This window comes from Tupaia chinensis, unplaced genomic scaffold (genome assembly GCF_000334495.1).
Source record: "Tupaia chinensis unplaced genomic scaffold, TupChi_1.0 Scaffold143894_1, whole genome shotgun sequence".
Taxonomy (NCBI): Eukaryota; Metazoa; Chordata; class Mammalia; order Scandentia; family Tupaiidae; genus Tupaia; species Tupaia belangeri.
Genome location: NW_006203745.1, coordinates 476945 through 502125, shown reverse-complemented (window position 1 = coordinate 502125; position 25181 = coordinate 476945). Strand labels below are relative to the sequence as shown.

Here is a 25181-nt window from a genome sequence, read left to right as displayed (position 1 = left end):
CTCCCAGTTCTGGCCTGGAATCCAGATTTACCTTTTTCTTCTAGTTTATCTGGAGTCGGTACAGAGGCGAGAGCAAGTGCCTTGCACTGTTTCCCCATTTTTACCGAAACCAAAGCTTATTGACTGGCTGTCTCTCTCTTTTATGTGTACACTTAGATATAGAAAGGGTAAACCCTTTGTAAGTGAATAGATGTATTTGTTTTAAACAGAGAGTATATAAAAGGATATAGACAATGTTAAATTTTTGATTTGCTTAGGAGAAAATTGGGAGAGATTGCTAAATTTTTCTTTGTACTACACTACATTGAGAAGTAGCTCATATAACGATAGCTTGAAATTAAGTGACAATAAACTATATTTTTAAAAATAACATGGACCAGGAGGTGGCAGCACAGTAACACATTTGCTCTAAGTTATTGCCTTCTTGCACACACTTGTGGGTCAAGGTGACCTATTTCCACATGTCCTGAGTGTAAAAATACAACAAAATGACATAAACAGATTGTATAATCTGATTCTTGCTTTCTTTGCTTCGACTGCTTGCTTAAAATATCAGTTGCTGTTACTTAATGCGTACAAGGAAGTCACTCTGATGCTTCTCCATTAGTTGTTATCTTTTTCTTTGGTTGTTATTGATATTTTCCTGTCATTTAAGGACTAGCAGATAGTGTAATCTTTATGTGGCTGGATTCCCAAGTAGTTGACTGCAGTTCAATTTCTGAGGCCGGGGGGCTTAAAACTCATGCTGGGTACGTGTTGCGTGCATGCCCAAAATCCGTAAAGAGTAATGGAGGAACAGGGATTGTGGCATGGTCATCCCCTTTGGGGAGTGATTTCTTGCTTTCTGTCTCTCTGTCTCTGTCTCTCTGCCAAGTGCATGCACCCTGTATCAAAAATATCTCTCTCTCAAAAAAAAAGTAAATAAATAAATAAAATTCACAATGATTTTAGCTTAAATGAATATTGATTATATTATGTTTTCACTTTCCATATAGTAGTCAATAAATTACATGAGATTGTCAATATTTTATTATAAAATAAGCTTTATGTCAGATGATTTTTGTCTATCTGAGCACATTTAAAACATTCAAAGCTAAGCTATGATATACAGTAGGTTAGGTATATTAAACACATTTTCTATATATTTTGTCTTTCTCTTCTTTCTCTTCTTCTTTTCTTTCTTTCTCTCTCTCTTTTATGAGAGAAAGAAACAGGGCACTCCCAGTAGGGTTCCGATGTGGTCCACATTGAGTCTTTGGTAGCCAGGATGACAGGTATGTGTTTATACCAGGTGTATACAGGGAGACCTAGGATGTGAACCCAGGACTTTCTCCTAGAGTCTCAGCATCTCAAAGCATTGTTTCACTACTGCACCACCGTGGCTGGTTGCCAATATAATTTTTTCAATTTATAATAGATTTATCAGGATATAACCTCATCAGAAGCTGAGGAGCATCTGTCTATACCATAATACTATGTGGGATGGGGGCCAGCAAATGGCATAATGGTTATGTTGTTGGACTTCCACATGGCTGACTGTGGTTCAAGTCCTGGATCTAGTGGCTTGAAACTCACACCAGGCATGTGTGTGTGCATACCCAAAATTCTGGGAAGAAAATGAAGGAGAAGGGATTTCAGCATGGCCATTCCCTCTAGGGGATGATTTCTCGCTTTCTATCTCTCTGTCTCTGGTGAGCGCACATGCCCTGTAGCAAAAATTTCTCTTATAAAAAAAAGTTACTTGGGGCAAGAGAGACTCTAACTTGATATAAAACCCCAAAGAAAGTATTAGCATAGCGGCTATCTTATTAATTAAATTAATTATAAAAAGAAGGTGCAAATAAAGGTTTACATACACAGAATATATTTGAGTTTTGTTAAATATTAGTCAGTAGTCATGTACAGCATTACAAAATATGCAATTAAATACATATGAAAATGACAATTTATTATAATAAAACATTACAAAGATGGGCTCTCGATTATCTGAATATTTTGTACAAATATCATTCTGCAAAAGTGCCTGCCGTTTTTAAACAGTAAATACAAAAGTTACACGATAAGATCTTCACCAAAATCTTACATCAAATTGTTTATGAATATCTAATTTTATACTGGTTTCTGATGTAAGTTCTTTATGAATATGTAATTTATGTTTGCTTTCCATTTGGTAAGTCTCTTAATTGTTATGAAGTTGGTTGAAAATAAAACTGTTTAAATAAAATGCATGAAGAGACAATGACATAAAAGTGAAATGTAAATTTACACAAGGATTGGAACTTCTCTCATTTTTAGGGATGGAGTTGAACTGAAAGTTGTTCCTTTTCACTGAATCATTTTTTCTTTTTATTTAAACTTAACAAAATGGCCAAAAAACTTCATCTTTAATTTTTGAGTACTGAAAAGCATTTTTACATAGTTCAGAACAGAATCCTTGGCTAAGCGGTATTTCTAGTTCTCCTGCTGTCTGAATAAGTATTTATTCATTGCTCCAAAATAAACATTGGTATAATTGTTTAAAGAGATTAAAATTTGCATTGTTGGGTGTAAATGCAATTGTCAACTTTTTTCAAGTCTCAAAAAGAAACTAAAACACTTCTGAGGGCAAATGGCAATAGACTCACAGTAGTGCCATCTTTTAAGTCCCATATCATATCCAGTGCCCCTCCATCATTTGTGTTAATATTGGCCCAAACTAATGATTATTATTTTTAAAATAATAATGTGTCATGATCCTCCTGCCTTAGCCTTCTGACTAGGACTATAGGCACATCCCATTATGCTTGACTCTTTTTTGATGTAATTTAATTTAATTTATTTTAGAAAAGGTCTTGAATTGTGGCTGAGATCAGTCTTGAAATTGCAATCCTTCTGCCTCAGCTTCCTGGGTTACTGGGATTACAGGCCAAGTGCATATCGCCTTTTCCCACCATTAGATTGGACTGGAAATAGAACCTGGACTTCTCATGTAATCCCAGCTTCCATAGAATAGCATTTTAGCAGTGCACACCACTGAAGCTGTACCAGAACTAATTTTCTCGACTTACTTAGTTCAGTGGACATTGTTAATGAGGGTTATTTGATGAGGAAGACAAAAAGTGTGGCACCATCAGGAAAAGAAGCAAGTATGGCTGGGGAAAGCGGAGAATGCTTAGCCAGTTGGTACATATCTGATTAAACTGCCAGATTTCTCTCTAATGAGGCGTATGTAGTAGCAACACAAAAATGAACAAGGAGGTAATTAGAGATACTTAGCAGTAATGGTAGATCTTTGTGAAGATGACAAGTATCTTTATGCTCTTGGTTAGCAAAACACTTCAGATGACATGAAAGAAATCCTGCCTTCCTCATGTTTAATGAGAAAGTTATCAGATCACTCTTATTTGCAGCTTGAATTCAAGGACACTACACATAGCTACACACACTATACACAATTTGCTGGAGACCTCACAGGATATTTACAGTTGGTTGTTGAGTTAGATGTTAGTTTTAGATTTAATCCAGTCTCGATAATGAGTTACTTTGGTATAAACTCCAGGCTTGTTTTCTATTCCACAGTCCATTCCCCAGCTTACTATTCCAATCAGATACCAGATGTTTCTATCATGTGCAATAACCAGAGGTCCTCCAGAATCACCCTGAAGAAGAAGAAAATATTTTTGTTAATGTGCTAAATAAGGGGACATGTGACATGAGAGTTAATTGGCATCTGAATGTCTAATAAACTAATACTCTAAATTAAATATGTAAAACTAATCTATTTTACTTACCATTAATATTAACATGGTAATTGAACCTATTACTTGTTAATGGCTTCTGCTAGAAGGTATAGGGAATAACGCTAAGGTTTCAATGCTATCCTTCTAAAATTTTTAGTTTTTCTATTTAGACAGAGACCACAAATTGAACCAAAGTTCAGGCAGCCAATTCTCACATAAATGATGACCTCAAGACAACTACATTGTCATCTCCATGAAGCCTTTCCTAACTCTCTTAGCTAGAAACAATCTTTTGATTCGAATTAAAATCTCACTTTGTTTCACTCATACTAATTAGTAGGAAGGTATCCTGGGTGTGGAATTGCTATAGGGTGATAGGCTTGAGAGAAGGAAGATAGGCAAAGGGCATTCCAAACTAAGGTGCAATATTTATCACCAAAAGGATTTTGCTCTCAAATTCAAATTGACTCCTTAACACTAACAGACTGGTTTGAAGTATGTGAATCATGAGGACTGTTTTTGTTATCGTTAACCCAAAGTTTAGACAAATTATTTTAAATCCATCTTTTAGCAATGAATTTATTCATTTGAAAAAAAAGTATCGGGCCAGCAGGTGGTGTGGTGGTTAAGGCATTTGATTCCCACACGAATGACCACAGTTTGAGTCCTGGACCCAAATGCTTGGAAGCCACACTAGGGATTTGCATGTTTGTGCCCAATGTCCCAAGAGGCAAATGGAGGAGAAGGGACTGTGGCATGGCCATCTCCCCTGAGGATTGATTTCTTAATACTTTCCCTCTCTCTGTCTCTTTCTGTCTCTCTCCAGTGTATATATATCATATATAAACACACATATAAACATATATATGTGTGTTTATGTATGAAGAAATGGACCTGTTTGAAGTAGACATAGGGTTCTTCAGTCTTGTACCTTTAGCTCCCTTCCTTTCAATTTCTTCTCCTATGTCTTAATATGTTCTGTGAACAGAAAATACAAACTGATTTATCAACAGCAATCTTTCCTTTTTCTTGGCCCCACCTTCTAACTTAGGTCCTCAGTATTTTATTATGCTAGTGGCGAAAGGAAGCAAGAGAAAATGAACCAATGGAAGGAAAACATTTGCTCTGATATATTTGTTTATGTAAGTCGTGTGATCCGGTTGTATCTTAGACCATTCACATTGTTTTCACTTCCCCTCCAGCAGTGAAGTGAATTGAAGGAGACCTTCAATTCCAAAATACATAGTCAAATCCTGACTGTTACTTGTTTTTCTTACCTGAGTACTATATTATTAGATCATAATTTCCTTGTGGATTCACTGTAATTTTTTAATGTTTATGTTTCTTTTCCTAAGTGTTGTAGTACCTTGCAGTTTGCAAAAAATTTGAATGAAGGGGCCAGCAGGTGGAATGGTAGTTAAAGGTGCTGAACTCTCATACGGCCGACCGCGGTTCGAATTCCAGATCCGAAAGCTTACTTTCTCACTTTCTCTCTCTCTCACTCCCTTCGTCCCTCTCTGGTCAATTATAAATAAGCAAATAAAGTTAAATAAGAAGAATTCTTTTTTAAAAATTTGAATGAAGGGGCTAGCAGATGGCATAGTGGTTATGTTGCTGGACTCACACATGACTGACCACAGTATGAATCCAGACCAGATGACTTGAAACTCAGGTTGGGTGACTGTGCAAGGGTGTTCAAGATCCTGGGAGGAGAATGGAGGAGAAGGGATTGCAGCATTGCCATCTCTCCTGAGGGGTGATTTCACTGTTTCTGTCTCTCTCTCCTGCGAGCACATGTGCCCTGAGACAAAAACCTCTAAAAAAATTTTTTTGCATGCATAAGTAAGTGAATGTTTATTACTATTACATTGCTTGCAGCCAATGGCAAACCAATAATGGCAACTTTGCATATAAGAAAAAACAGTCAAGTATGTCAAATTCTTTAAGCCAGTTGCTAAAACATTGGGCCCAGTTTCAAATGTTGTAGCAAAATCCTTATTATTTTACTTATTTATTTTTGGTCCTCTAAATAGCCAGACTTTAAAACTGGTGCTCTCCTCAAATGCTTAATGCTTAACATTTAAAGTTTTGGATGCTGAATGATGAGATAACATTTTAATATAAGTAAGTATGGATAAACATGTATTTTTTGTTTTGTTTCTAAGTAGTGCAATTCTATCTGAATGTATGATGTTTAAAGTTAAAGGTTTAAGCGCATGGTGGGGGGCGGTGACACTTTATTGGCCATAGCCTTGAAGTTAGTAGGGATTAGATACCTGTTATGACTATGGTTTTAAGCAATGATTATATGGCTTTATGACTTGGTTTCTACTATCTGCTTTTAGTACTTTTCTCTAATTAGAATCCTAATTTGCAGTCAGAGACCATTTTTGTAGTTGGTTCCACTCAATAGAGTATTAAGTTAGCAGTATATTTATGGTTCTTTCATTCTCTCATTTTACACTCTCCTCCACAGATTTATGTAGTCATGTGAAATGATGTTGGAATATGATTAGTAAAGTCATCCCTACTCTGTCGAGTCTGTGTGTGTGTGTGTGTGCATTTGAGTCTATTCTTACCTCACAGGCATCTAGTTTTCCTGACAAGTATCCAGCACATATCATTCCTGAAGATACGGCACCGCCATATACATGAACTTGATTACACACATCATTACTTATGATCTCTATTTCAACTTGTCGCAGAGTATTGGGAAAGGGACCTAAAGAGAGAAAAAAAAAAATAAGTAGATGAAGAATTTCCATATTGTTGATTCAGTAGTCAACTGCCATATTTTATGAAGGATAGACCAGTGGTAAAATATGTCTTGAGGTTGTGGGATTCTGGGCCAGATGATAATGATCAGAATCAAGTCACAGTTCCTGGGCACTTTCTATGTGCTAGGTATGCTTTTTGATATGGTACTCCTACTATTTTATCTAATCATTGTAGCAACCACCAAAGATAGATTTTAATATTCTCTTTTTCATCTGAGGAAACGGAAACTTACCTGGTTAGGAGTCTTACCATGATCGTATATATGGCTAAATGTGGGGCGGCGGTGGGGGTAGGGAGAGGGGAGAGTAATACTAGATTTAAACCTGGAATTTTTCTCATTACCTGGGAGAATCTGTGACAGCTTATTTTACTTTACCTGGAAATTTACCTTATCACTTTGAAAAAGGACATATCTATTTTAAGAATTGGGAAGAGGAATTCTATTTTCTTCTTTTAGTAAGAGCGATATAGAAAAGTCTATTCTACCAGAAAGTAACTTTATTGCACTCTTACTGTTTCATGAGATAGATCATGTGTTCTTTGGTAATAGCTTGATTTTACTATCTAAAACAAAAGCCAGGATAAGTAACAAATACCAAGATAGAAAATAGATCATATTTTATTAATTAACCATAAATTTATTGATTTATTATGTGAAAAGTATTTAACTGCACAGGCTATTGTTTTAGCATTACATTCTCCTCTTTCCCCACTAGCAGCCTCTATTTTAAAGACTGTATAAAGATGGGTGTTCTGCTAATAAAGGTCCAAAAACAATTGAGAGAAGAGAGACAGCAGTGTTATTGATTTGAGCAATTACTCAGGGTATTTCTGTGCATAAGGACCTTGGTATTGGAGGTGGCAGATGTGATTTTGCACACTGTCTGCAACACTACTTGCCCAATTTATGAGCTATATGACTTGGGGATTATTCATCACTTTACTCCTCTGAAAAAAGGAGAAAAGTATGCCTATCTCACATGTTCATTGTAAGAGTTAAAAAATAATGCATGTAATCAATTACGATAGTGCCTTGCCTATATTCAGTTCTCGATAAATGGAAACTATTAGAATTAATTATAGAAATTAGTATTATACATTCAAACCCTCATGGTTCTAAAGCTTAACTTCAGTGTTAGTAATTAATAGTGAGAAAGTTAGAGCTTTGTAAGAAAAGATCTAGGTTTCTAGGAATGTTGCCATTCACTACAAGGAAATCTAATTCTGTTTTAAAACTGGTATATTTACTCACTTACAATTGACTATCTTGCTGAAAAACTAAGTCCAACTTTTCTACAGTCATTAAAGATGATCTAGGATCTAGTGAATTTCTTCACTTCAGTTATCATCATCTTTATCTTTAAGCATTGAATGGTCTTTGTATGACCTTTTTTCACATCTCTTCATCTCTGATTCCACTGGATATGTTCCCAACAAGCCAATCTGCTCACCAACTGCTCTTTAAACAGATTTTTATATAGTCTAAACTATCTACTTGTAAAAATACCTCAGTAATGTTTGATACTATCTCTTTTGCTTTCTATAATTGCATTTAAAAACTTGAGGCATTCCTAGCTTTAATCAATGATATCCAACCAAGTATTCTAATTTCTTTGTGCCAGTTTTTATCTTTATTAATTGACTGAAGATTCTTAGTTTTAAATTTCCAATGTGTATAATTTTTTAATCTAAAAAAAAAACCCCAAACAAATTATTAACAGTATAACAAGCTACTTTACACTATGAACTACTTAAGGAGAAAACTATCCAGAGAGTAGAAAGTTTGTTTTGCAAACTGTCTAGTAACAGGATTTCTAATCAGGTATAATTGAATAAATCTTGGGAAGTAGAAGAAAACCCAAGTAGTCTCTGTTTTATTTCAAAGGGCAAAGAAAAATAAATCAAATATATATTAATCTTATTCTGATGCCTTACAAATTCAGAACATTATATTTGGAAAGTACTCAGCTTGTTAAAATAGATAGCTTGTTGCACAGCAATCTGCATGCATGCTATTGAAGTTTGAGTAATTAATCATAAAAGACCAAAATCACTCCCCACCTACTTCTCTAGAAGGAGGAGGTAAATTTAGTTAGGTTGCTGGGAGTTTTACTTCTAAAAGGAAGTGACTTTAAGTGGTTCTAAGTGACTTTAAGCTACAAGGTATTTAATTCCCCTTTATATTCAACACTGCTTCATATAGAACAATAGAAATTCCTCCCAGAGATGAGGAAGAGAACTCTCAGGTAATAAAAAAACAGTGCCTTGGGACCAGCTATTGGCATAATGGCTACGTTGCTGGACTCCCATGTAGTCAACCAAGGTTCAATTTCCGGACCCTGTGGCTTAACCTCACGCCGGGCACATGTGCGTGAGTGCCCAAGATCCCGAATGGAGAGTGGAGGAGAAGGGATTGCAGCGTGGCCATTCCCCTTGGGGGGTGATTTATTGCTTTCTCTGTCTCTGTCTCTGTCTTTCTGGCGAGCGCACATGCCGTATAGCAAAAACCTCTGTGAAAAAACGACAACAACAGCAACCAGTGCATCAATGTATACTCAGTGCCAGAATTCTGGAATCATTTTGAAGGGAAGTAGACTTCATAAAAATCAGATAAAGATTCAGTAGATAAAAGCTATACTTACGAGCAAGTACATACGTACATAAGACTATGACTTCATAATAAGAGCCTGGGTCAAGAATCATACGTTTGAGGGTAGATTAAACCATACATAAAAAGTCCAGCCAAAAGACATATGAACTAGAGACTCCTATTCAGATCAAGTAGTCTATGTTTACAGTTTATAATGTTATTAAGTGGAGTAAATGCCATACTTGTCAACTTTATGTCTTTGGCTCAAGGACAGCTCCATAGATACATGCATGAATCAGAGGAATCCCATTTTCTGTTTAGCACCAGATAGAGAACAGCCATTCAGATTACTTAAGACTATTTCTTTTTAAATGCAGACACATGACAGAAGTTTAAGATTACTAGTGCCTGCAAATCATATATATTATGACTCATGCAATTGTACCAGAATTTTTACATATGGAAGACAGCAACCAAGAGAAATACATTATGTCAAAAAATACACTTTAATAATTTTCAAAAAGAAAGCTCTAATGTGCTTCCAAGATTTCGTAAGAAAGATAAACATGGGTCCTTTGTAATAGTAATAGTCAATGTTTTGTAAGTCACCATATCGGTTTTTGTCATATTTGTCATGGAATATGTTGATTTCATCTCTCATTTTATATATTTTGATTTTGCATTTCATTTTATCTTTCCATTACAAATCATTATTTGCATTGCTGTTTTTACTGAGATACTCACCATTTGCTCTTAAGGCTCCCCATCCACTGACAAACACTCTACTCTTAGGCAAGACTTCGAAAGTAGAGTCCGGGAGACACACTCTGTGCACATCATTGGAATTCCTGATGGGGGCGGAGAGCTTCACCACAGCAATGTCATCTTCGTGCTTATGGGCAGCATAGTTTTCATGAACAATAATTGACTGTACCTTTCTTCTCATCAGTGCAGGGCTTAGGGTTATTCCAAAACTAGCCATCCATAATCTGGGGTTTTTGTAACTGATCACAGATTAAAAGAAGTACAGTTGGTTCATTTCTGATCTAAATTTGCCCAGGACTCTGGATGAACAGGGGACATCAGTGTGGGAGGGGGGCAAATAGATTGGGACTTTCTCACCTTCTTAACTGAGATTTCTCCCCTAGGATTGCTCTGCTTTCATCTAATTAATAATAAAGCCTCCATTCCAGGGTAGTTTAAATTACTCTCTTTAGGAAGAGTTTTTATTTCTTTTTTAAAAAAACTACTATTGTCATTTTTTTATTGTAAAAATAATATAGATTGATTGAAGGAAATTAAGTAAAAGGTAGACATATGTACCCACTTATATAAACAGACACATGTATATGCTCATATCAATACACAGTTGTATAAAAGTATGTATAGCTATGGGAAGAGAGAAATAGAGAGGAGGTAAAACTAAAGTCACATTTTCTATATCATTTTCTCATGCTTCCTTTTATCTAGCACTTTATCCAAATATTTTCCCTTTTTAACGGATTTTATTGGGTTGTTGGGAAAGTCATGATGCATTTTGCATAGAAAAATAGAAAAATATGTTGTGACTTTCCCAACAACCTAATACCAAGCTTACTATATCTCTATTTTTAAGTGTTCCATATGTTAAATCTTCAAAAAGCATACAAAGAATAAAAGCATGCAGCAAAGTTATTCAACATGGGATAATCAGCAGTAAGTTGGTATACTATTTATTTTATTTTATAGATTTTTTTTTCCCCTAGGGCATGTGTGCTCACTATGGGGAGAGAGAGGTAAGGAGAGAAAGTAAGAAATCATCCCCCGGGGGAATGGCCACACTGCAATCCCTTCTCCACTGTTCTTCTCTAGGGACTTTGAGCATGCGTGCACCTGCACCTCTGGCGTGTTTTCCAAGTCATCAGGTCTAGGACTCAAACCATACACTCAGCCATGAGGGATCAAGCTGCCTTAACCCCATGCCACCTGACTGGCCCCAAAACACTATAGAGTTGAAAAATCCACTACATGTCTCAGGAAAATTGGTGTGCATGTTTGATTTTTTAATGTTAGCCTGTTCCTACAAACATTGATATTGCAGGGGAACTGGAGATAGTCTGTTTTTCATTACTATTCTTAACTGTCACTATTTCCTAAGCCTGCTGGACAATCATGAGTACCATGGGGAGGCCTAAGATGTTCTTGAAGGAAATATAAAAGAGATAAGAATTGTAGGATGTGAAGGTGAGAAGAAGAGGTGAAACTGGTGATCCTCAGGATTGGGACTGAGGACTTACATGTCAAAACAGTGAGCGGCAGTCAGGAGCCACTCCTCGCTGATTAAAGATGCTCCACAGAAATGAACTCCGTCCACTTGCAGGCTCGCTTGCCACGGCCAGTCACCTTTCCTTGCAATACGGCCTCCAGCGATTCTTTCCATGGATGAGTCTTCCTTCCCCAAACCACAGACTGTCAGAAAGGAACCAGGTGTTTATTTCCAGAGAGTTACAAATGTGTGTAGGTGTGTTTGGCACATAGTTAAGGATGGAAACATTTATAGGTGTGACCTGCCTTTAAAATTTTTATTGAAATTAATATTACATATAATGATGATTACTTACATTAATAAAATGTGACTAAACACATTTTAAATGATTATTAACATTTAAAAATTATTTTAACACCATCCTCATTGTATTGAAAGCAATCACACTGTAAAATTTTTTTTTCATATTGTTCTTATGTGCAGCACTTTACCCCGGTGATATCTAACATTTCTGAGTGTTAAATTTACACTATTTATTGCAGAAAAGCAATGACTGTACTTTTTAAAAATACTTGTCTAACAGGATATCTGTTTTACTACCATTACCATAAATGTCCAAATTTTATGTTAAAGTTAGTGAGTGTCATTATTTCTAAGCAAAATTTTCTACTTTAACCAAGTGGGGCAACTAAAAATAAATTAATATAATAAAAGGACATTATTAGAAAGTCATTAGTGAAACATTCTATGAGAAAGAGCAAGTATTTCCAAGGAGTACACACAGGCTTTCCCAACCACATGAGGTAGTAGTTTTTCCCTTTAGAATTAAATCATGTATTCATTTAGAAATATTATATTCTTTGGGGAAATATTTAGCATAGGAATGAGAAAGGCTAAAATGAGTTTTATTCTTTGATTTATAAACATCTTGGTGATATTCTTGAACTTACGGCTATTCAGAATATGTTCAGCTTGTGCTTCATTAATATCTGAAAGAAAAAATAAGATGACTGTTTAGATGAAACTATTATAATTTAAAATACTATACCTATTTGACATGATTTTCTTTTTTCTGGTTGGGAGGAACCACATTAGTCAGGAAATTCTTAATTTAAAGGCAATAAAATAAAATTCTACAAAAAAGAGAGATGTATGTATAAATTAAATACTTCTCACCATAAGGAGACTCCAGGAAAATTCTGATTTATGGTGGTCAAACTACTGGCATAGAAGAGGATATTGTGAGCTAGCTAGTAGCATGACAGTTAAGGTGGCTGGATCTCACATGGCCAACAGCATGGTTTGAGTCCAGAATCTGGCAGCCTGAGAAACATGCTGAGCACATGTCTGTGCATGCCCAAAATCCTGACGGGAGGAGAGGTGGAGGAACAGGGATGTGCGTTGTCATTCCCTGCCCTGAGGCTGGTGGCATCTGGTTGCTTTCTCACTTTCCTTCCTTCTCTCTCTGTCTCTCTTCAGTGAGTGTACTTGCCTCTGGCAAATGTATTTTAAGAAAATGAAAGGAAAAAAAAAAGGATCTTGTTTGTCATACAGGAGGAATACATCTACTTAACAGATGTTGTACCAATTTATGAAAATATGAGTTAATATAGAAGAGGTCTAGGGCCAGCTTTACATGTATAGTGTATGTCTGGAGAATGTTTCTTTCTGTCCTTATTTGAATAGTGGTGCTATTGTAAAGGCATTCAAAGCATCTTAGAAGCCTGGCATCTAGGTTTGGTTCACAGATGCGTCCTGTGAAATGAAAATCCATCAATGTCATAACAAATCTTCAAAATAGATTATCCTGCTAGTCTTTTTTTCTTTTTCCATAAAGTTAAATAGTGAAAAGCATGATCAGTGGCTGTCCTCCGAATGATCTGAGTTGCTTCTTTGGCTGATATAGTATAGGAGCAATGCAGACCTACACTTTGTTAAGATGAAAGTTGGTATGAAGTTTTTGTAAGTCTGCAATTTAATGATTCTTTAACGAGGGTCATTTTCCAAAGTGGAATATTGAGTTCATATGCAGGGAACTATGCTTAGGGAGTTTATTAGGGTAAACACCTTAGAATTAGGTTTTGCCAGTAATTACGTTGTTGGTAAAGTCATGTTGTATTTTCATATGTTTTCTATGCAAAGGTGCATCATGACTTTCCTGACATCCCTATGATAGCAACTCTCTAGTAGTTTGCCTGGTCTTTGTAATAAACACAAACCTTCTATGTGAACCTATGTGACATTGTTCCTTAATCTCGCATTTGATGTCACATGGAACTGCTTTTGCTCTTAGTGGCCTTGGTCTTCCTGTTTCTTGACTGTGCCAGGGTGTCCCTACCTTCAGCCTGTGTTCTAGCTGCCTCCTTTGCCAGGAATGTTCATGGCACTTTTATGGCTATTTCTTCATTGTCCTCCATTGTCTTTTGTTTTCTGAAGATTAAGCTACAGGGATCAGCAGATGGCAAAATGGTTACGTTGCTGGACTCCCATGTAGTCAACCGCAATTTGAGTCCCAGATCCGGTGACTTAAAACTCATGCCGGGTGTGTGTGTGTGCGTGCCCAAAATCTTGAGAGGAGGACAGAGGAGACGGGATTGCAGATGTCCATCCTCTCTGAAGGGTGATTTCTTGCTTTCTGTCTCTCTGTTTCTCTCTGTCTCTCTGGTGAGTGCATGCACTCTATAGAAAAAAAAATACCCTCTCTATTTAACTTCTATGTGAACCTATGTGACATTGTTCCTTAATCTCGCATTTGATGTCACATGGAACTGCTTTTGCTCTTAGTGGCCTTGGTCTTCCTGTTTCTTGACTGTGCCAGGGTGTCCCTACCTTCAGCCTGTGTTCTAGCTGCCTCCTTTGCCAGGAATGTTCATGGCACTTTTATGGCTATTTCTTCATTGTCCTCCATTGTCTTTTGTTTTCTGAAGATTAAGCTACAGGGATCAGCAGATGGCAAAATGGTTACGTTGCTGGACTCCCATGTAGTCAACCGCAATTTGAGTCCCAGATCCGGTGACTTAAAACTCATGCCGGGTGTGTGTGTGTGCGTGCCCAAAATCTTGAGAGGAGGACAGAGGAGACGGGATTGCAGATGTCCATCCTCTCTGAAGGGTGATTTCTTGCTTTCTGTCTCTCTGTTTCTCTCTGTCTCTCTGGTGAGTGCATGCACTCTATAGAAAAAAAAATACCCTCTCTATTTAAAAAAAAAAAAAAAGAAAAAAGAAAAAGAAGATTGAGTTACAGAATTAAAATGTTTTACAAATACCAAGTTCCTACCCAAGGCTGAGTTCTACACTAATCTTGAAGATGCACTTGTGATTACAGAGGACACATTTCTTGTATTCAGAAAATTATCAGTCTTTTGTGGAGAGAGATTAAAAAAAAAAAAAAAAAAAAAAAAAGGCAAAGTAATCCCTAAGCACCTTCATGAAGCACAGAGGTATCAGGAAGAATTATCACACCACGGAGGCCTTTTGAGGAGAATGAGGAATGAGGAATGTTTCAACAATAACTTGCCTAGGCAAGTGACTGAAGACCTGGCCATAGATGGATCACCTGCAGATGCTTGCATGGACCAGACATGACTGAGATTTAAACCACCCCACCCACATCCTGTAACACTGTGAAGGAACTAAGTCCCCTAATACCACAGAGTGAGTGTGGAGGTGGAAGTGAGAGATCCAGAAATGATGAATTTAAGTTACTAATGTTTCACTTAGTAGCAATTAAAAGTCAAACTTAAATGTCTTAAAGATACAGTTTAGATTACTACATCAGTAGCACAGTGTAGATTTTTTAAAACAAGCATGCTTAATTTACTTCCAACAATTCAACTCAGAAACACTATTACTTTTTGGTTATTATACAATTCTCACTTTATAGATTTTTCTGTATTAGCCAAAGGAAGATAATCTTGGAGTTGTATGGGGATTTGTTAATTATCAGATAAATCAGAGACTTAAAATAAAAAGTAGTTTCATTTTATGCTGAAATAAAGAAGCTGTCTGTGTAGATAAGATGATTAAAAACGATGAACTATAACAAGGAAGAATAGTAGTATTTCTTGCCTCTAAGATAAGGTAATGCAGTATCTATCTTCAAGAAGCTTTCGTTTGATTTCAACTTCTGATGCAAAATGTTATCAGCTTGCCTTTTTATTGTGTCCGCATTGTTAGAAGTAAACTGAAACTTAAGCAGTACATCTGTTTCCAGACCCTCATTACTTGGCCTGAAAAACAAAATCACCAGCGTGAGTGAGGTCATAATCATGGTAATTATGTTATATCTTATTACTTAAATATCAGTCGTATCTTAAAGAAAATTTACTATAAACATTTTATATATTTTGTTGCCATTGATTTTTTCCCCTTCATATCTCACACAGGTGTTAATACCTGAATTATTCTCTGCTTGTAAAATTTTATCATATTCAGAGAAGGGAGAGTATGGGACAGCTCTAGAACTTTTGTTCCTGGAAAAATAATCAGAAGTGCTTGTTAAATTCAACAACTTTGTACATATATCATATATATGTGGATATATACTCTTGTGTTTAAAATTTATAATAGCCATTTATTAGAAAAAAGTTATACTTGGGGTCAGCAGATGGCATGGCAGCTAAAGTGCTGGGCTCCTACGTGGCAGGCTGTGGTTCTAGTCCTAGACCTGGTGGCTTACTTTCTCACTTTCTCTCTTGCTCTCTATCTGATTAAAAAAAAAAAGATAATGATAAATAAAATTAAAGAATTAGTTTTTTTTGTAAAAGGAAAGAGTTAAACTTGAGAAAGTAGTTAATGATTATAAGAATATTCTACTGAAATACAGAAGTTTATTTATTTATTTATTTTAATTTGACCAGAGAGGGACAGAGAGAAAGAGAGAGAGAGAGAGAGAGAGAGTGAGAAAGCAAGCCACCAGGTTTGAGATTTGAAACGCAGTCAGCCAGGTATGTGGGAATCCAGCACCCTTAACCACCACGCCACCTGCAGCCCCAAAACGCAGAAGTCTTTAAAAGGACATCCAATGAATATATTTTATCACTATTCAAGAAATTCTCTTACTATGGGTACTCTGCAAAGGAAGAATAACAAAATTATAATAATACTAAATTATGTTTTCTCTTGCGAAAGATAAGATTTTTAGATCCAAATAACTGAAGAATAATTAAATTTCCTTTTTTATTATATAGCTTAATTACTGGTGATTACCTGAAGTTGATAACATGAGAGTTGATGTAATGACGGTTTAAACTGGAATTTTGAAATATCTTATTTATCTGAGAAAAGAAACAAACAGAATAGAACCTTGTTAAATATGAGTTTCACACATTTCAGTATATCATAAAAATGCTTAAATTCCTGTATAGAGCATGATGCTAATACCATTTACTGTAATGTTTGTTTACAGATATCCCCAGAAAGTTCATTTTGGCATAATACTGTTGTTATAAGATCATCCAAATAATTAGATGTTGATACAATGTGCTGTGACTACAATGTGATGTGACTACTTGTCACATGGTCAAGGATGACATATATAAAGAACTGAATGAAGCTAGGTATTTTAATAATCATTATAAAATATACATGGGGGGCCAGCAGGTAGCATGGTGGTTAAGGCTCAGGATACTTCCACATGGTCCACCACGGTTTGAGTCCCAGACCTGGTGGCTTGCTTTCTCACTTTCCCTCTCTGTGTGTATGTGTGTGTCTCTCTCTGGTCAAATTAAAATAAATGAATGAATAAATAAAATTAAATAAGCAATTATTTTACAAAATACACATGGAGTTGGAGGTTCAGAGGTTGAAATTTTCTTGAAAGTTTTGTATGCATGAATTTATCATACACTCATTATCCAATATCATTCAAGCTCAGTTATCATCCTCTTGGATATAATTGAAGGATTCATATTCAAGCTTTAGTGAAACTTTTTAGGCCAAGTAAATGGGAGTAGGGAGGAGAATATATACTTATTGGGCACTTCTTGAAAATCAATATATTTGGCAAGAAAAATGCATGAAAGTATTACTTAGAATAAGACAAGACTATAATGCCACTTGTGTGTAATTCTCGACTTCCTACATGGGATAATTTCTCTGTGGTCTAAGTTCCTAGATCAAAATTATCTGTTACTAAAACCACAGCTTGTTATAGAACTTGTGGTCTAATAAGCCTGCTAATTACCATTGACTCATCGAGCTGGCTTGTCAGAAAAGAGACTGATCAACTGTCAAACTTTAAATGAACTTGAGTCTGAATAGGTAGTTCTGCAACTCAGAAAAGAATTGCCAAATTGTGAAATTGGGTGAATATTGAACAAGTGCTTTTCACCCCTCTGATTTGATTCATGAAATTTTGTTTATTGAAGTGTCATATGATATCATATTGGATATGCTGGTGAACACAAGTTTATTAAGAAATCAACATTTATTCAAAAACAAATGGACATATGTTTTCCCTCTACGAAGAGAAATTTATTTATTTATATATTTATTTTTATTTATTTTTTAAGAGACTTTTGGTATAGGTCACATGTGCTTGCCAGAGAGACAGAAAGTGAGGAATCATCCCCAAGGGGGGATATAAATGCTGCAATCCCTTCTCCATTCTCCTCTCAGGATTTTAGGCATGAACACACAAGTGCTTGGCCTGAGTTTTAAGGCATCGGGTCCAGCACTCAAACCTTGGTCAACTATGTGAGAGTCTAGCAATGTAACCATTATGCCATCTTCTGGACCTGAGAAATTTATTTTTTACTTTATTTATTTATTTATCTATTTTGGTCAACTATGTGAGAGTCTAGCAATGTAACCATTATGTCATCTTCTGGACCTGAGAAATTTATTTTTTTACTTTATTTATTTATTTATCTATTTTTTGAGAGAGTTTTTTGCTGTAGGGCAAGTGCGCTCACCAGAAAGACAGAGACAGAGAGACAGAAAGTGAGAAATCACCCCCAAGGGGGATCGCCATGCTGCAATCCCTTCTCTTCCATTCTCCTCTTGGCGTGAGTTTAAGCCACCAGGTCCAGGACTCAAACTGCAGTCAACTACATGGGAGTCCAGTGACATAGCCATTACACCAACTGCTGGTCCAGAGAAATTTATTTTTTAAGAAAACAGTTTTATATACATACATGTACATTTATATGACAAAACTAATACATATTCATTATAAAAAAAACAGCCAATACAGGACAATAAGCATTAAAGTCCTTTCTGAATCACTATGTAGAGAATTCATTTACATTTTTAATATATGCACTTCCAGATTTTACATACACATTTTATATATTAATATGATATTTATTACATAGATATATAGACTATATGTTTTCTGCCTGCCTTATTTCATTCTCTTTCCAATTTCATCATTTTTCCCGTTATACTATAAGTTCATGAACAATATATAGTCCTTGTCAATTAGACACATAAACTATCTAGATTATTAAACTCCACAAGAAATTTATAAAATTAATTTTAGTTACTTGCTTTAATCTTTTCTTCTAGAAAGATGTTTGCTGCTGAACTATATTTTAAACCAAGCTTCAGTAAACTATAGCCTGTAGGCCCCATCTGGCCTGCCACCTGTTTTTTGTATTTCTTATGATCTAAAATGGCCTTCACATGCTTTTTACAGTGGAAAAAATTTTTAAACAATAACTTTTAGCATCTAAAAATTTTACAAAAATGGATTTTTATTTTTTTTTAAATTTGCTAAAGGGCACATACACACAACAGAGAGAGACAAAGTGAGAACACACCGTCTAGTGGACATTTCCACACTGCAATCCCTTCATTCTCTTCTTGGGATCCTGGAAAAGCACACACAAACACCTGGCATGCTTCTCAAGCCACCCGTAGGGACTGAACTATGCAATTGACCATGTGGGATCTAGCCATCCCAATTACCATGCCACTGGCTGGCCCCTAAATTCAGTTTTTATAAGGTTTTATTAGAACATAACCACACTCATTTTTTAAATGTATTTGCTACGGCTGTTTTCATATTACACTGACAGCTGTGAGTAGTGAAGAATCTATATGGCCAAAAATGTTTACTACAATGAATTTAAAAATAATTTTAAGTGACCAGCAGTTAGCATAATGGCTATGTCACTGGACTCCCACGTAGTCGACCGTGGTTCGCGTCCCGGACCCAGTGGCTTAAAACTCAACGCCGGGCGCATGTGCGTGCATGCCCAAGATCCCGAGAGGAGAATGGAGGAGAAGGGATTGCGGTGTGGCCATCCCCCCTGGGGGGGTGATTTCTCGCTCTCTGTCTCTCTGTCTCTCTCTGTCTGGTGAGCGCATGTGCCCTATAGCAAAAACCTCTCAAAAAAATTTTTTTTAAATGGCTAAAGAAATATTTCTGAACTTGGCAAAAGTGATCTGCCATCTTTGATTGGTCAATGCTGGGCTCAGTATAAGCTAATATACAACTGAAGTCTTCAGTAGAAGAGCTTGTCTATGTGGATTTGTAGTGTATTTTCAGTATCAGATTGATATAAGTTGCCTGAAGGGAAATCTATCAGAGTTATCCATAGTAGGTGCCTAATAAATGGTATATAGTGATGCTTATTCTTGAATGTTTGGGCTATGTTTTCAGAAAATTCTAATAATTCATTTTGTAATTGTGCATTTTCCTGTTGTTCCGTCTCTGGTGTAAATTCTCATTGGTCCAGTGTATTTTTCTAGGCTTCCTGGGATAATTTTGGTTAGGGTTGTCAGAACTAGCAAATTAAAGGTAGATTAAAACTGAATTTCAGATAAACGATCATTTTTCCTTTAGTGTAAGTGTGTTTCAAATATTGCATGAAGATATTTTCAGGAGGACCTAAAACTAAAATTTAGCTGAGCATTCTGTATTTCAATTGGCAACCCTATCAAGGCGTGATCAGGTGTGCTCTCAATTTGCCTCTTACTTTGATATTCTTCACAATAGTATTGTAAGGGTAAGAATGATGCCAGCTATACTCAATCTTACCTCATGATTGATTTTTTCTTTCAAGTCTGTCATAGATTTTGAGTGTTCTATTGAAAAATCAGGATTATATTCAATACTTGGAATCTGAAAGGAGGCCTGGTAGTATTGAGTTTTCTGTTCTAGAGGGGAAGACAGAAACGGATGATTTCCAGTTAGTTCACTTGAGTTGTATAATTATAAGAAGTAAAAGGGGGTGAAAAACAAAACAAAAATATCATATAATTGGTAGACTCTTGAGAATTAAACATTCAGTAGCTATGAACAACTCTCTAAGGGAGACATATGAACTGCCAAAAAGCATATGAAAAAATGCTCAATATCCCTCATCATAAGGAAGATAAAAATCAAAACCATAATGAGGTATCACCTAACCCCGGTAAGAATGGCTAGTGATTAAAACAAAACAAAACAAAACAAAACAAAAAAAACCCCAACAACCAATAAGTGCTGGTAGGGCTCTGGTGAAAAGATAACTCTCCTACACTGTTGGTGGGAATCTAAATTAGTACAGCCACTGTGGAGATCAATATTGGAGGTTCCTCAAAGATCTACAAATAGAACTACCATATGATCCAGCAATTCCACTTTTGGGTATCTGCCCAAAGTACAGGAAAACACTCAGTCAGAAAAGTACTTGTTCATCTATGTTTATTGCTGCATTATTCATAATTGCTAAAACATGGAACCAACCCAAATGTCCACAAACAGATGAATGGATTGAAAAAGTGTGGTGCATATAGACTATGAAATATTACTCAGCCATTTAAAAAAACTACAAGATCCTGGCATTTGATAGAAAGTGGAAGAATATGAGAGAGTTACTGCTAAGTGACGCAAGCCAGGCTATGAAAGAGAAACGTTGATTTCTCCACTTAATATATACTGATTTTCTGCACTCTATGTGAAAACTTAAAGATTAGAGGGTATGGAAGCATGGAAAAATAGATACTGGAGACCATGTGGGAAGATGAAAGATGAAGAGAGTGTGAGAAGAAAAGAATCAAGGAGAAAAATAGAAAGGCAAGACATTTAAGGGACACAAATTGAAAATTGTTGATAACATGTATGATATCTTTAACTGGACTGGTATTAAGTGTGCTCATGCTGGGTAATTCATTTTATAAGCTGTAGTTGTGTACAGTGATTGAATGTATAAAGTAAATTAAAATAATAAAAAGAAAAAAGTAAACATTCAATAGTTAGGGCCAATATCATTCTTTAACTCATTTTTATTTCTCATGGTCTCCATGGTTGTCAGTTGTGTACTAATACAGTTATCACCTATTGGTGATAATAAGTGTAAGTTTTAATTAAATAATTGTATATTGTAACATATCTCATAAGTTTACCTCAAGTTAGAATTGCTACTAAAGTAGTTTTTTTACTCTCAGCATATTAAATATTATCAAATCATAAAATAACAGGATGTTAATCTATTACATTCTTCAAGAGATGATTTATCAGACACACTTCATTTTAGATGTTAGAAGTGATTTTGTACATGAAGAGTTTTCCAAGAGTTATTTAAATAAAAGTTGCATTGTAAAATACTATAAAATATTAAGGTTTTGAAATAAATTGAACAGGTCTTCAAATTTCCCAAAGAATACAAAGGTAGATACTTACCATATGCCAAAACATAAACAAGGACACCAATAATTATAGCCAGAACCAAAACAACTGCTGTGATAATAAGGGCAATCATCCATGGTTTCAGTGAACTTGTTCTTCTACTCAATATTGCTGGCCTTTGAGAAAGAGTAATATATTAAAAACAGATAGGATTTTAAGACTAAATCTTTTTGGTATAGAATTTTTTCCTGAAATTTATAATTATCTCATGTTGCATATGATAAATATTTTAATATAGTTTTATTTGAAATTTAGAAAAAATTACTAAAATTGCATTGACATTCAATGTTATATATTGAGTTTATTTATATTTATTTTATTATTAGAAGGCTCATGCACTCACCAGAGAGAGATAGAGAGAAGCAAGGAGAGAAAATAATCTCACCATGGGGCTGGTCACACCAAACAATCTCTTTCTTTAATTTTTCCTATGAGGATTTTGGGCATACACATACATGTGTGTAGTGTGTTTTTCAATCCACTGCGGCCAAGATTCAAACTGTGGTCAGCTCTGGGAGATATGACTCCCAATGCCCAGCCCCTCACCACTGTGGTATGGGTCCAGCCTTATGTGTTCATTTTGTAAAGTTAGCATTATACACCTATTGACTACTGTTTGATGTATCACTTGGTCCATTATACTACACATTCTAAAATTTTTTTCTTTATAAACGAATGAATAGCATGTATTTGGTTCGTGTGCTTCAAATCACAATGAACCTTGGGACCAACAGGTGGCATGTTGGTTAAGGTGCTGGACGCTCCCACATGGCTGACCACGGTTCAAGTTCCAGACCTGCTGGCTTGCTTTCTCACTTTCTCTCTCTCTTGTCACATGAAAATAAATGAATGAATAAATAAAATTAAATAAATAATTTAAAAAAAAATCACAATGAACCTCAAAGAGCAAGAACATCTGAGTCACTGACAGAAGATCAGAGATAACCAAATGTTTAAGCTGGATATTGGAAAAGCCAGAAACAGGACTTTAGTTAATGAGGTTCTTTCTATATCTCTGACCCTTAAACCCATAACACCATTTATAGGACAAGTTATTTGCAATACATATTAGCAACATCAATTATAGGGTAGATTGAAAGCAATAAAACAGAAGACAACTATAAGGAAAACATAATTAGCAGGACATTTATATAACTAACAAACATGTGAATAGTGATAACTCGAGACGTTAGACCCAAGAACTCTGTGGTGTGATATGATACATATCTATTTCATAGAGTTATAAGATTTCAAATCTTTGATCTTTATAGGTGATATTTTATAGGATAGGTGACATGTGAGTAAATAAAAAAATCAATCTAAGGAAAAAGTTTAAGACATTGATAATACTGGCAATAAGCAAATATGATAAGATTATATGAAAATGACATGCAAATTACTGATATTTAAGAAAATCTTGTAGAAGTAAGAAAATGTGACAAAGCTGTGTCTCTGTCCCAGTGTCAGGGCCCACAGTCTAAGGATAAAATCTGAACAATTGTAGAGCCATGCCAGGCTCCATAACACCAGCATGGGTTGTTCAGAGAGATTTAAACTATAGAAAAACTAGATGAGAATATAATTCTGATAGTTAAAGGTGTTGCTTCTTATTCTGTCCAAATCACACTTAGAAACCAAGAAGGAATTACCTCCTCTGGGAATGGTAGCTAGTAGCAGTAAAATGGAGCATAGGCCTCAGCTAAATACTAATAATTGAAGATACCAGTTGAGTTGCCTCTTTAGGCATCAGTGGTCTGGAAAGATTGAAGATATTTCTGTTATCACTAGGACTGGACAAAGAAAAACTTAAAGGTAATTTCCTCACCCCAGAACCATCAACTTGAATTCCTCTAAGTAGTCCAATAACATAATTCTGAGTTCAGTTGGGTTTCTGAAAGGACCTGCACTCTTTGGCTGGTGGCAAAACAAAAGTTGTATATTTGCAAACATCTTAAGTATCTTTAGAGAGCTAGGGTGGAACTGGGGAAAGGACAAGAGCAGATGAACATATTCATTCCCTTTTAATAGTAGCTCATGGGCAATCATCTATTCAGTTGACATTTACCGAATTTCTTCTGTATGCTAATGAAACATCTGCTAAAGATTCAAAATGATTAAGACATAGTCTCTTACTGGAAAGGATGTGTAATCTAAAGACACTTGAAGAAATTAATACAAATGTTACATGTCGAGAGGCAAGGGGCAGGCCTTCAGAAGACTCCTCCATGGCTCCTGGGAACTAGTGATTTCAGGGAAAAAAAGAGAAATGAAGATTTTTCTACTAATAATTCGGCCTCTAGTCCTTAAACTTGAGTAGTAGGGAGCCCCTCTAGCCTTCTCTCCTTTTCTCTGTCTCTATCTCTCTCTACCTCTGTCTCTGTCTTCTCTTTTATTATAACTTTTTGTTTTTAAAAAAAGTTAAGGTGGGGAGCCAGCAGTTAGTGTAATGGCTATGTCGCTGGACTCCCACGTAGTCGACCGTGGTTCGCGTCCTGGACCCGGTGGCTTAAAACTCACGCCAGGTGTGTGTGTGTGTGTGTGCGTGCGTGCCCAAGATCCCGAGAGGAGAATGGAGGAGAAGGGATTGCGGCGTGACCATCCCCCAGGGAGATGATTTCTCACTTTCTGTCTCTGTCTCTCTCTGTCTGTCTGGCAAGCGCACGTGCCCTATAGCGAAAACCTCACACAAAAAAAAAAACAAACCAAAAAAAAGAAAAAAAAGAAAAAAAAATGGTTAAGGTGAAGTATTCTCTTGGCTTTCAGCCCCACCTTTATCTTGCTAATAATCCCTTTTCCCTCTCCCATCCAGGAGAGGCAAGGACTTGCAGGCCTTCAGAGGAGGACTCCTCTGTGGCTCCTGAGAACTTTTGTGCGGCATACTTGTGCACCTTACGGTTTTTTATTTTTTGCCTTTTTTAAAACAAAACCAAAAAAAAAAAAAAATACCACCAAACTTTTTTTGTTTTTCTTTTTCTCTGTTTCTCTCTCTCTCTTTCCCCCACCCTCCCCTCCCCACATAACAATCCCCTTGTGGTTCAACCCCTTGTTCACTGGGTCAACACCTGGGAGGGTGGCCATTCTTACAGCCTTCTTCACCCTTTTATCTGGGGCAAGGACCCCTGCATTGTTTTTGCCATTCAGAAACACCTTGTCCTTCACCACCACCCCCCCAAGCCTGCCAAGCCTCTATGGCCCATCCTTACAGGCCTGGGCCTCAATTCTACACCAAACA

At 36.1% G+C, this 25181-nt stretch overlaps 1 protein-coding gene across 1 annotated transcript in view; it reads right to left on the bottom strand.

Moving 5' to 3' along the window:
* Positions 1–3476: 3476 nt before the first annotated feature.
* LOC102498745 (transmembrane protease serine 11G) overlaps positions 3477–25181 on the bottom strand; it is a 49618-nt gene continuing 27913 nt past the window's right edge. The window contains exons 4-12 of the mRNA XM_006165331.1: positions 21944–22065; positions 20318–20436; positions 16540–16607; positions 15400–15560; positions 12283–12321; positions 11364–11535; positions 9832–10091; positions 6299–6441; positions 3477–3638 (exon numbers count right to left, since the gene is read on the bottom strand). Of these exons, the coding sequence (XP_006165393.1) occupies positions 3477–3638; positions 6299–6441; positions 9832–10091; positions 11364–11535; positions 12283–12321; positions 15400–15560; positions 16540–16607; positions 20318–20436; positions 21944–22065 (1246 nt within the window). The remainder of the gene's footprint in view (positions 3639–6298; positions 6442–9831; positions 10092–11363; positions 11536–12282; positions 12322–15399; positions 15561–16539; positions 16608–20317; positions 20437–21943; positions 22066–25181) is intronic.